Source organism: Eucalyptus grandis, chromosome 9 (genome assembly GCF_016545825.1).
Source record: "Eucalyptus grandis isolate ANBG69807.140 chromosome 9, ASM1654582v1, whole genome shotgun sequence".
Lineage (NCBI taxonomy): Eukaryota > Viridiplantae > Streptophyta > Magnoliopsida > Myrtales > Myrtaceae > Eucalyptus > Eucalyptus grandis.
Genome location: NC_052620.1, coordinates 38,888,263 through 38,901,664, shown reverse-complemented (window position 1 = coordinate 38,901,664; position 13,402 = coordinate 38,888,263). Strand labels below are relative to the sequence as shown.

Below are 13,402 nucleotides of genomic sequence, written 5' to 3'. Positions count from 1 at the left end.
GTTATCGTGTCATGGAGTTTTCTGCAAAGCATTTCTTTACCAGTACAGATATTATCTTTCATGAAGACACATTCCCTTTCAAAGAAAAGCTGCCTACATCATAAGAACCTTTATCAGAAAACAATCGGTTTCTTCTATCTGATGAGGATTTATCATTAGCGCATGGGTTTCTTATGGCGCCACCATATTCTATGACACCAGCACCAGTGGAATTATCACATTCAGAAACGGAATTACCAGCTTCATTTGAGGAAGTCTCTCCACTTACTTCAGCAATGGACACAACAGAAATGGCTACTGAATCATCTGTGGCCTCTGAGAATATGGTTGAGCTACCTCGTCGTTCTGGAAGACAGACTCGCCCGCCTACGTAGACTAAAGACTATATATGTTCTGCTGCAAACTCTTCAGGTACACAATATCCTATTTCATCATATGTTTCCTTCAATCGGTTATTGGCAAAACATTTGTGTTGTATTAGTCAAATTTTAGAAGAACATTAGCCATCTTCATTCACTGAGGCAACGAAAGATCCTAAATGGCAGCGTGCAATGGAGTCTGAACTTACTGCACTCATGGAGAATCATACTTGGGATGTTGTTCCCTTACCACCGCATAGAAAACCGATCGGGTGTAAATGGGTTTACAAGATCAAGTTCAAATCAGACGGTTCCATAGAACGCTACAAGGCTAGGTTGGTAGCCAAAGGCTTCACTCAAAGAGAAGGTTTCGATTATCACGAGACATTCTCTCCAGTTGCGAAGGAAGTTACCGTCCGGTCTTTTTTGTTTATTGCAACCATACGCAATTGGTCCTTACATCAGATGGACGTCCATAACGCCATCCTTCATGGTGATTTAGATGAAGAGATCTACATTGACCTTCCTTAAGGATTACACAGACAGGGGGAGTATCGGGTATGTCGTCTTCGCAAATCCCCGTATGGATTAAAACAGGCATCTAGACAATGGTATGCCAAGTTTACTGCTACATTAACCAATGCAGCTTTTCAGCATTCCAAGCATGATTATGCTCTATTTACATGAAATGTGGGTAGATCATCGATTTATTTGCTGATATATGTTGATGACATATTGGTTATGGGAAATAATGATTCTCATGTTGCAAAATTCAAGGAATATCTGCACTCCACTTTTCATATCAAGGATTTGGGACCTCCAAAATACTTTCTTGACATTGAAATTGCTAGGTTTGATAAAGGAATTTCCCTCAGCCAGAGAAAATTTGTCTTGGAAATCATTTCTGAAGTAGGGTTATCAGGTTGTAAGCCAGTAGTAATTCCCATTGAACAAAATGTCAAGTTGATGACACATGAATGTGATCTCAATTCTTCTTCATCAAGAAAGGATCCATTGCTTAGGGATCCGTTAGGGTATTAGCAACTTGTTGGAAAGTTAATAAATCTTACCATGACAAGACCTGATATATGTTATGCAGAACAAATCCTCAGCCAATTCATACATATGCCGAATGAATCGCACATGAATGCAGCCTTGAAAGTTGTAAGGTACTTGAAGGGATGCCAGGGCTCGGTATATTTCTATCTCGTGAGTGTGATATGGGGATGACAGCATTTTGTGACACTGATTATGCTACTTGCCTAATGACTAGGAGATCTATTGCCGATTTTTGTATTAAATTGGGAAAGTCGTTGATTTCGTGGAAGACAAAGAAGCAATCTATTGTGTCATTGTCATCAGCTAAATCAGAATATCGAGCCATGGCGAAAACTACCTGCGAAATAGTCTAGATACGAGGACTTCTTTCAGATTTTGGAATATAGGTTAGTGGACCAAGTGAATTGTTCTGTGATAATGATGATGCACTTAAGTTAGCAGCAAATCCAGTCTTTCATGAAAGAACAAAACACATAGAAGTTGACTGTCACTTCACTCGTGACAAGATCAAAGAGGGAGTTCTTGTAACAAATGGCATCAGAATAGTGGATCAACCTGTAGATATTTTCACTAAACAGCTATGCCAAAGACAACACAAGTTTCTATTGAGCAAGCTAGGTGTCCTAGACATATATAGGCCACCAGCTTGAGGGAGAGTGTTGGAAGATCTTAGAGTCAATTATGATTATAATTGATTCTAGTAGATCTTTGATTAATATAGTAAATAGGAAATTCTAGAATTATGATTCATATATATTATTTTTCCTATTTCATTCTTTCTTAATATACACGAAGATTGCCTATAATTTCTCAATCACAAAAACCCTTTTATTTTTCTCATCTCCTAAATATTCTCCATCAATTTTATCGCATATTGCTAAAGATAAGATTGCAATGTGATTTTCTCGAATTCCAAAATTTGTGAAGATGAGCTCGTATTTTACCCTCGGGGATATTGAAAAATCCACCGTAATATCATATCAAATCTCCATTTTTCACAAGATAATTAAATTTAAAAAAACAATGGGTTCAGGCTAATTTGCTCCCCTCGTGGGCTTAGTCTAACTCGTCAAATTAAAGTTCGGAACTACCAATTCAAATCCACCTATCACCAGCCCAATGCAAATGTAAATTAAAAATAAATACACATAAAATTATATGCTATGCAATTAATTAATTAATTAATTAATGGGTTAAAAATTAATCTATTATTTTGTAATGCAATAAATAAATAAATAAATAATTGGGTACCAAAATTTAGGTGTCAACAGCTGCCTTTCTTTGAAGGTGAGCTCATAGAGGTTGCCTTTAAAGACAAATTTAGACCTAATTTTTTACCATGCACATGTAATGAATGATTTTTTTTTTTTGGTCAGAAAATGAATCACATTTTAAAATACAATTTATATGATGCATGGAAATGCTAATGCAAATGCACAATGCGAAAGGAAAGAACGTACTTGCAGTTTCTTACCAATTAGTGCGGTAGAGCATCCTAAGGTACATGATAAATCTTCATTTACTCCACAAGTATCCAGTTTTCACTCAAGTTTCCTGAAGAGTCTAATGTTTATTGAAATACATTTATTCAAACTAAGGTATAACGGAAAAGATCGAAAAACATTATATCTAGAATGAAATGTTTAATGAAAAGAATTAAAAATCCAAATCCAGACTGAGATGTCAAGATTTTGAAACTCAAAATACCTAGATCAAGACTAAGGTATAACGAGAAAGATCAAAACGCATTCACATCCCGAGTGAAATGTTCAACAAAAAAAATTAATACATCCATATCCAAACTGAGATGTCAAGATTTTTGAACTCGAAAGACCTAGATCCAAATTAAGGTATAACGAGAAAGATAAAAAAAATATTCACATCTAGAGTGAAATATTCAATGAAAATAATTAAAACATCCAAATCCAGACTGAGATGTCAAAATTTTTGTACTCGAAATACCTAGATCTAGACTAAGGTATAACGAAAAAGATCGAAAACATTCACATCCAGAGTGAAATATTTAGATGAAAATAATTAAAACATCTAGATCCAGATTGGGATGTCAAAATTTTAGAATGCAATTTGTATGGAAATACTAATGCAAACGGTAAATGAACCTACCTGGAATATCTTACTTTCAAGGAGGGTAGAATGATTCAAGATAGTTGGTGTTACACGTCTAGGACTCGTACCTTTCTACAGTCACCTAGCGTTGCAACATATACCCTTTGACGAGAACCTGAACCTTTCTTCGGTTGCCTTAATTAAATTGAATTTGGAGAAAAATCTCTAGGGGACAGCTCGATCGAGTCGAGTGTCAATGCGCTTGAGGGGGAATACCTGTGCAATGACAAGTACTTAAGGTATTGATACAGATATACTTATTTGGTAACATCTCTGATCCTCGGGGATATGTCTCCTGCAAAACATAGTTGTAGGAGAGGCAATATGCATTTGTAATCACAAACATGCATTAATTCAAGGGAGGTTCATGTGTGATGGTTTCTATTAATCTTGCATCACCTAATTTTCATTGGGAAAGATTTCAAAAGAATATTCCAATATGAATACATGAGTGTCATGGATGTGTCAAGTGAGGGATCTTTCAGTCTGAAAGGACTTTTCACTCATCCTCATTAAAATGGCTATTTCATCCTGATATTTGATGCATGATTTTGACAATCACTCTATCTCACCATTGTCATGCCAAACAAAGGTATGAGCAATCTCACAAGTAGTACAACCTTACCAATCTGAGAGGTCTTTAATAGGGACCGTAATGTAGGCTTAGTCAACGGCTTAACAAATGAGACTCTTTGAGTCGAGGCTATTGAAAAATGACATTTCGCAATTGTCTTAGGGTTTAAAAGTCAAGAAACATATGAAATGAGGTAGAAATTATCTTACTTGTACTTCTTTGAGCGATACATTCGAACATATGAACTTTTACATTAATTCAAGTGCTATAATCTGAAAAGACTTTGCAGGGGACGTAACGTAGGCTCAGTTCATTGGTGAGAAGCAAAAGGATTGTTAGGCTCAAAAAGTGTTTAGAGGGTCAAAGTTGATGATCATCTTGACATTTCCACCAATTTAGATGATAAGAATTTGCCAACTACTGGCACATCTTTAGGAATCTTTTCCACCGTCAAAGATTTTCTTCATATCAAAACTCTATTAATTGCTATAGCATTTGAATTTTTAAGTACCGCCTTGTGGGGATATGACTCACTACATCAAGTGTTTGATTTTTCTCTTTGGGCATTGGCCTTGCTTTTACCAAGCACATTGTTTTTTTCATGCCCCTTATTTTTTTTGCACTTACATTCTTTTGACTTGCACAGCCTCCATCTTTTATCATTCTAGACCATGCCATTTGAATTTTTCTTGCCCTAGTGTGGGGGATGATCACCAACTGGGTTTAATGTGAAACGAATTCATAGGCTCAAATGGGCTATGCAATGGATAAAAGTGTATATGATAGAGAAAGAACTGTTCTTTGTCATCCTAAGACACTTCAATTACCATATAAGTTATACTACAAAAGCAATACTCAAAGATTGATGCAAGTGTGAGTAAGAAAATTTCTATCATTCATTTCAAATTTTGTCATAGTATGGGATGATCCTTGATAGGGATAATTTAAAAAAACTCTTCATGTGTGTGGGCTCAAAAGGCTAAACAATTGGTATACTTGTAGTGTTTTGGGTAGAAGAAGAAACCGCCTCTTATCACCTCGGTAGACGTACCCTTTGCGAGATCACCATTTTCCTTGCGGGCATGGAATTTTTCCACACAACTCACTGGGGATTAGTGTATGGAATAAGGCTTGCCTTTCATCATTCTAAGGTATCTCATTTGACACTTTCAATTTATCTGACACAATTCATCAAGGAAGAAAAATGCAAGATTTGCAGTAAATTTGAACAATTCAACTCATTGAGGCAATTTATTCATCATAGAAATGCTTGCAGTTCAAAACATGACATGGCAAATTCAATCATGGGTAATACCTCTTGACAGCATCGGAATTAACTGGAGTGGAAAACTATGACCATCCATTTCTGTCAAGATCAAGGCACCTCCAGGAAGCACCTTCTTCACTATATATGGACCACTGTAATTTGGAGCAAACTTCCCACTAGGATCGAGAAAGATTAGTAATAGCTTCCTTAGAACAAGATCATTTACCTCGAAATGCCTCGATCGTATCTTCCGGTTGAAGGATCTAGCCTCTCTTTGTTGATAAGTTTGGCCATGGCAGAGAGCCTTCAGTCTTTTCTCATCAATCAGGTTTAACTGTTCAAGTCTTTGTTGTGTCCATTCAGCCTTAGATAACTCCACTTGGGATAAAACTCTCAGAGAAAGAATCTTTACTTCCACGGGCAAAACTGCTTCCATATCTTACACCAGAGCAAAATGGGTTGCCCCTATAGAAGTACGGATCGATGTCCGGTACGCCATTAGTGCGAAGGGTAACCTGTTATGCCAATCTCAATAATTCTCGGCCGTCTTAGCCAAGATCTTCTTAATGGTCTTATTGGCCGCTTCAACAGCCTCGTTTGTTTTAGGGCAATAAGGGGACGAATTCAAATGCTTGATTTTGAACTTGCTAAACAACTCATCAACAAGTTTGTTGTTTAAATTTGTTCTGTTGTCAGTGATGATTGCTTCAGGGACGCCATAGTGAGCAATTATGTCACATTTGATGAATTTCACAACATTACGAGCGGTGACACTTGCAAAGGTCATAGCTTCAATCCATTTGGAGAAATAGTCTATCGCCACCAAAATGAATCGATGCCCATTTGAGGCCCTTGGATTTATTGGGCCAATCACATCAATGCCCCACATTAAGAAGGGCCATGGCTCAGAATACTGGTGCAGCTCAGTTGGAGAAACATTTATCTTATGACCATGGATCTGGCAACGATAACAACTTCGAACATGCTGAATACAGTCACTTTCTATTGTGAACCAATAGTAACCTAATCTCATAATCTTCTTAGCTAACATGTGCCCGTTCATATGAGGGCCACACACTCCTTCGTGAACTTCTTGCATGATTTGAGTGGCTTCAACTACACCCACACATCGCAACAAGACTAAATCATAAGATCTCTTGTACAAATTGTCACCATTGTTCTCGTCGCTGTCTTCTCTCTTGTTAGTAGAAGACTTTCTACTGCCTTTTGCTTTTTTCCCTCAAAAAGGGCCCCAAAAGAAACCCTTCTTCCTTTTCTTCTTTTTGTCTTGTGCTTCTTTTTCAATGAATGAAGAAAGGCCCCCCCACTTTCTCACCATACACGACTCCTTTTATAGGCAAAAAACATGTGATATTCATGGAATATTTCATCTCCTTTTCAATATACACAAAGATTGCCTATAACCTCCCGATCACAAAAACCCTTTTATTTTACTCATCTCCTGAATATTTTCCACCAACTTTATCGCTTATTGCTAAAGATAAGATTGCAATGCGATTTTCTCGAATTCCAAATTTTGTGAAGATGAGCTCGTAATCTACCCTCAAGGATATTGAAAAAATCCACCGTAATATCATATCAAATCTTCATTTTTCACAAGATAATTGAATTTAAAAAAACAACGGCCTCGGGTTAATTTGCTCCCCTCGTGGGCTTAGTCCAACTGATCAAATTAAAGTTTGGAATTACCAATTCAAACCCACCTGTCACCAGCCCAATGCAAATGTAAATTAAAAATAAATGCACCTAAAATTATATGCTATGCGATTTATTAATTAATTTTTTTAGGGGTTAAAAATTAATCCCTTATTTTTAATGCAATAAATAAATAAATAACTGGGTACTAAAATTTAGGTGTTAATAACTAGCAAGTGCTGCAGAAGCACTGGGTGAACTCCATTTTTTTTTGTACGAAAGTGATTACTTAACAAATGGATGATGAAGTGAGAGAGTGAAATAATGAGTTTCATATTCAAGGACTTTGGAAAGGATGATCACTATGGAATTTCCCATTAAACTACGAAGTATTGTTTAGAAAGAAATTGTCTCTATCAGCTGTGCTAAATTTCCAACTATAAAATGCACTTCAATTTTAATAAGTGATGTATAGCAGCAAGTTGAATTAAGAGGAAGAAGTCAAGAGAGGTAGGGCCCTAAACATGCTCATTGTAATCGGTTCAAATGAATTTCCTTATAAGAAAAGAGATTAGAGAACTAGAGATGCCATTCTCCTCATTGTGAGAATCGGTTTTACTGCGTTCACCATAAAGTGGGTTGCTGCCTAAGCAATTAGAGAAGTTTTCCATCAAGTATTTTCAACCGAAGAAGAATCAATTAGATAACTCTTCCCATGTCTTAATTATTTCTCTCTATAATGAGTTAAAATATTTAGCACTTTTTTCATATTGTTTTTTCTTTCCGGAAATGTCCAGAGGGTTTTTTCAGAAAGTCAGGAAAGTTTCGCCGCAAACGTGAAACTTTCCTGACTTTTCTTGTTGCCATGTGTTTGTTGTGTCAGAGCTCCATTTGACAAAATATTTTTTGGTATTTTCAAAGCATACTTGTCCCGTTCATTATCTGATAAACATATCTCTATTATTGCAAAGACCGTTCAAATGCTTTTAAACAAAACCCCATATTGAAATGACTGAATTGTCCTCATTGCAAACTCATTTTAGCATCATCTTTCGTATTCGGTGATCTAATATTTAATTGGTTTTATGTGATCCGAGCCAGCGGGGGGATTTAGTATTTGGGGCTGGACATTTTTGGAAATGCGAGTATGCAATTCTCAAAGGAAATGAATAGTGAGGGGAACGGGAGGGAAGCCGGCCGGGTCTTATTCTTTATTCCCTTTGCACTGCCATTTGCACGCTTGACCTCTTCCGGTTTCTGCCAGGAAATGATGATCTCGTTGGAGTTTTGGAGTGTAAACGGGAACGGTCCGGGCCAGAGTAGATGATGATTAACCAACCTCATGGAGCCCCCCACATGTTCTTCTGTGGAGCGAATCTGAAATTGACTGTGGGGACGAATGATATATTGGATCTGTGGCCAAACAAATGGATCCATGCCCATCCTCCTTATCCACACACCACACCCCCCTCCTCTCTCTCTCTCTCTCTCTCTCTCTCTCTCTCTCTCTCTCGCTACATAGTACAAAGGATGGGTGCAGTTGCGGATGCAGGCGGAGAGTTCACGGTGAAGTTGGACAAGAAAGAGGTGGTGGCGGCAGCACTGTCCATGCAAGAGCATTGGCTGCCCCTCTCCAACCTCGACTTGCTCTTGCCTCCGGTTGACGTAGGTGTTTTCTTCTGCTACACCAACCCAACCACCACCGCCTCACAGAAGCTGGAGTACGGGTCCATGGTTGGTATTCTGAAAGCTGCCTTGGGCAAGGCTCTGGTCTCCTACTATGCTCTCGCCGGAGAGGTGATCCAGAACTCGGTCGGTGAGCCTGAGCTCCTGTGCAACAATCGTGGGGTCGACTTCACTGAAGCTTTTGCAGAAGTAGAACTCCGCCATCTCAACCTGTATAATCCTGATGAAACCATTGAAGGGAAATTGGTGCCCACAAAGAAGCGAGGCGTGCTTGCTGTTCAGGTATAGATATTAGATACAGCCACACTATGAATCCTTAATTCATCTCAAGAATCAAATCACCGTATATACACACATTTTCATCTTCATTTCACCTAAATGCGCAGTCTTTTTCTTTAAACTTTCATTTATGCATAACCAGCATTGAACGGAATATTAGTGTATCCTCTACCTCTAAATCTATCGGTTGGATTCTCCAACGTTACTGAGAACAGTTCACAAAATTGATTTATTCATCGATATTGAAGTTTTTTCACAAGGAATTGAATAGAAACTACTTGTTTACATCACTTAGGTTACGAATTTGACCAATCATTTTGGATTCCATTGTTCAAAAAGAATAATAACGGTTGGCCTTTGATCTCGCATAACATCGTGATCTGCGATTACACGCATCAAGGATTTCTCATACGAAACATAACAATATAGAAAGATTTATGAAGATCAAGTTCGTATCATCAATCATGAATACCCATGTTGCGACACACATAACTACTGGGAAAAATGCCAAAAAAATCTTAAACCTATAGCATTTTTGCCAATTCATTTTAAAACTTTCCATCAAACTAATATAATAATTTTAAATAATTTTTTGATTTTTTTTTTAATTTTCGTTTATTTTTTATTCTTTCCCGTTTCTTTTTGGCAATGGTTGTTCATCGACCACTTGCAATAGGCCACGATTAACAAGAGATGGCCTTGCTTGGGCAACGGCAACCCTCACCTCCACAAGCAAGTGTCAGCAAGGCCCCCTTACTAGATCTAGCGAGGCCGACCCTCGCGGGGTGTCGCTTGGGCGAGGGCCACGCTCGCCTTGGTGACAATGACAATCAAGACGCTGTCCTCACCTAGGTGATGACCAGCTAGGCCACTTTGGTCTAGGAGAGAGTTGGCCTTTCAAAATCTAGCTCTTGCCAAAGCTCACCCTTGCCCACCCAAGCAAGGCTCGAAGAGGTCAACCCTGGCCTATGGCAAGCGAGGGGAACCCTTGCCCAAGCAACACTAGCCCTCACTAACCATGGCCCTTACCAGTGGTCGGCACCGACGACTACCAAAAAGAAAAGGTAAAGAAAAAATAAAGGAAAAAATATAAAAATTATAAGAAAATTCCAAATAGTATTAAGAAAATGTCCACCATGTAGGATGGCCAACATTAATATTAGCAATTTATGGCCTAAATTATCTAGATGGATTGAATTGACATAAATGCAAAATGTTTAAAACTAAATTGATCCAATTAAAAGATTTAAAACTAAATTGATATCAACACAGTAGAATTATGAATTTTTTTGGTAATTTTCCACATAATTGCTTATTGAAATAATGTCGTTCTAGATCATCAATATGTCCAAAATGCATAAAACTTACATTAAATCTCACTAAGACGGATTTTTTCAGAAAAATAATTGGGTGACGGCCTTTAATCTACTGGAAGACTAATAATCTATTCTAGAATATTAAAAAAACTAAATAACAAATAATTTTAAATTGCTATGAGGTTAACTTCTTCAAGAATTTCTGACTCATAATAAATTGTTATTTTTATGATAGTCCAAACATTGTTACGTTAGCAAAGCTTTTTTAATCTTTTTTTCATACAGTTTCCACATTAGGATTGCTTCTGTCCATTAAGACATGAGTTTTTTTATTTGATGTAAAACATTCAGGCGACGGAGCTAAAGTGTGGGGGGATAGTGGTGGCGTGTACGTTTGACCATCGGATAGCTGACGCCTACTCGGCCAACATGTTCCTGGTGTTTTGGGCGGACAAGGCTCGCTCCGCTGCCCCCATCTCGCTTCCTCCTTCCTTCAACCGCTCTCTTCTCAACCCTAGGCGCCCGCTCTGCGTTAACGCTTCCCTAGATAGCATGTACCTCCCAGTCTCCGCATTGCCCCCACCTCCCAAGCAAAAGCAGAAGGCAGATGAGGCATGCGAGACGACGACATCGAGGGATGACGACTGTGTGGTAAGCCGCATGTACTATGTGACCGCGGCCGAGCTAAGCAAATTGCAGCAGAGGGCCTACTCTAATGGGAGCAAGAGGTCTAAGCTGGAATCGTTCAGCGCTTTCCTTTGGAAGATGGTGGCGGAATCCTCCTCGGGTGCTAGTAATGATGACGACAAGAGAATGTCAAGGATGGGGATCGTCGTGGATGGTAGGTGTAGGCTGATGAGTCAGCGCATGGACGACGAGCCACACCCATGGCATCCTACTTTGGGAACGTGCTGTCGAAACCATTTGGAGAGAAGAGGACGACGGAGGTGATGGAGAAGCCCTTGAGCTGGGTAGCGGAGGCGGTGCACGAGTTTGTGCAGAGGGCGGCGACGAGGGAGCACTTCCTAGACCTGATAGACTGGGTGGAAGAGCACCGGTCAGTGCCGGCAGTGGCCAGGATATACTGCAAGTCCGGAAGCGCCGAGGAGGAGGAGGAAGGGTCGACGGCGTTCGTGGTGTCGTCGGGACAGAGGTTCCCGGTGACCGAGATGGACTTCGGGTGGGGGAAGCCGGCGCTGGGGTCCTACCACTTCCCGTGGGGAGGGGAAGCCGGGTACGTCATGCCCATGCCTAGCCCGCTCTCCAACGGCGACTGGGTGGTCTACCTCCACCTCGCCCGGTCTCAGGTGGCCTTCATCGAGTCCCACGCTCCGACCGTCTTCCGGCCCTTGACCCCTCGTTATCTTAACCTCCTTTGATTCTTCTTCCTCTTCGTCGTCGCATGCGTGTACCCTCACGTGCCTCATCAACCCTGTCGGCCGTTGCTGTCTGTCCTAGTTTAATTAAAATCTCATGTTCCTCGTGTATTTTCTTTCCCTCCATCCCACCTTACTCGGTCCCTATGATTCGATCAATCGGAGGCGTATGTCTGCTTTCTAATTCCAAGGCATCTCGCCTGCTCACTGTCTTCCAAGGTCGCAAGCAATTCGACTAATGCGGACATTTGGAATCGCTCGCTATATGTGTCCGTGACATAAACCTTGTGTACGGGGGAGTAGCTTCTCTTCGCACCACAAGATAATTTACGAGCAAAGCCACAAACTAAACAACTTGGGCACCATATAAAATATTGATCGATAGTGACTAGCACAATCACGGATGAAAGGGGGGACTAGATATAAGAGTGTATAAGAAACAAGAAGTAATTGACGATGCAAGTTTCGGAATCAGTCGACTCTCATCAAATTTTCATGTTGCGCCTATTCAGGGATTTGACAATGAAAGATGTTAATGTCTTATGGTTCCACTCTTCTTCCTTTAAACTAGTTGGAGTTGGGTCTCCGTACTTCTCTATGATGAAAATGTATTTTCACTTTGGTTCCGTTTGTTTCGCAGAAACATTTTCCTCATTTTTCCCTCGTTTTTTATGCTTAAATTCGAGAAAATAATTTGAAAAATCAGAAAACATTTTTCAAAATATGAATAGGTGTTGACATTTAGACCCTAACGCTAGTTCTCGAGTCCTCAACATTCAAAACTAGGTCTCTAGTATCAAGCCTAGATACATCGAGGCTGCGCCCAAGCCCCCAACACCCACGCCAAGGTCCAGCTAAGCCAATCCCAAAGCCATGGTGCTCATGCCCAATGGCCCGACACCTAAGCCTAGGTCCACAAAGGCAATGCTCGAGTCCCAAATGCTCAAGCTTTGATCCCAAAACTTAGGCCGGGTTCCCAAAGGCCATGCATGGATCCTCAATGCTCAGTTCGAGTCTTTAGTTAATGAAATGTTCGTTTTTATAAAAATATTTTCTTTAAAAAATCAGATTTTAATCTTTTATATTTTTTCTTTTTCTTTTCTTTTCTTTCCTTTTTCTTTTCCTTCTTTTTCGGCCATTCACTAGCCACGATGACAACTGGTTACTAGCCATAAGCAAGGGACGAGCTCATGCTCATCGATCTGCCTCGGCCTCGCCTACCTCTAGTGAGGTTTGAGCTTACCAAAATCAATAAGCTCGAGCCTTGTTGGCCTGTTGCAAGGCTCGAGCTCGCCAACATTAGGCAAACTAGACCTCGTCGGATCTAGCAAGGCTTAACTCACCAAAATTTTGCAAGCTTGCCCTTGTCAACAATTGGCCAAGGAAGAAGGAAAAAATAATTTAAAAATTCAAATGTTTTGGTAATTTTTACCAAGAAAATCAAATTAGATTTTTCATATCAAATGGCGAAAAATATTTTCTACTTTATTTTCATATTTTAGCTAAATATAAGAAAATATTGTTATTTTCCTAAAAATAAATTCCTAAATACTATTTTCCAAAAATATCATCTTTTTTTGCAAAACAAACAAAGTCTTTGCTTCCAATTCAACTGTGAACCTAGCAGTATTGGTTAGTTTATTCAGTTGGTGAAAAAAATAAAACTCCATGCAAGCGATTAGAATACATGTACGTACGTTGAA

General features: G+C 39.4%; 2 protein-coding genes across 2 annotated transcripts; both read left to right on the top strand.

Annotated features, from left to right (window-relative positions):
* The first annotated feature begins 551 nt into the window (after positions 1-551).
* On the top strand, positions 552-890 carry LOC108956879 (uncharacterized mitochondrial protein AtMg00820-like). Its single transcript, XM_018866937.2, has one exon. It carries the CDS (start codon positions 552-554, stop codon positions 888-890), a length of 339 nt encoding a protein of 112 aa, XP_018722482.2.
* A 7,636-nt stretch (positions 891-8,526) lies between these two features.
* LOC104420800 (coniferyl alcohol acyltransferase) lies at positions 8,527-11,850 on the top strand. The gene is given in 3 exon segments (XM_010032581.3): positions 8,527-9,010; positions 10,675-11,178; positions 11,181-11,850. Coding segments are annotated over 3 exon segments (1,464 nt in total). The 5' UTR covers positions 8,527-8,572; the 3' UTR covers positions 11,703-11,850.
* The last annotated feature ends 1,552 nt before the right edge of the window (positions 11,851-13,402 follow it).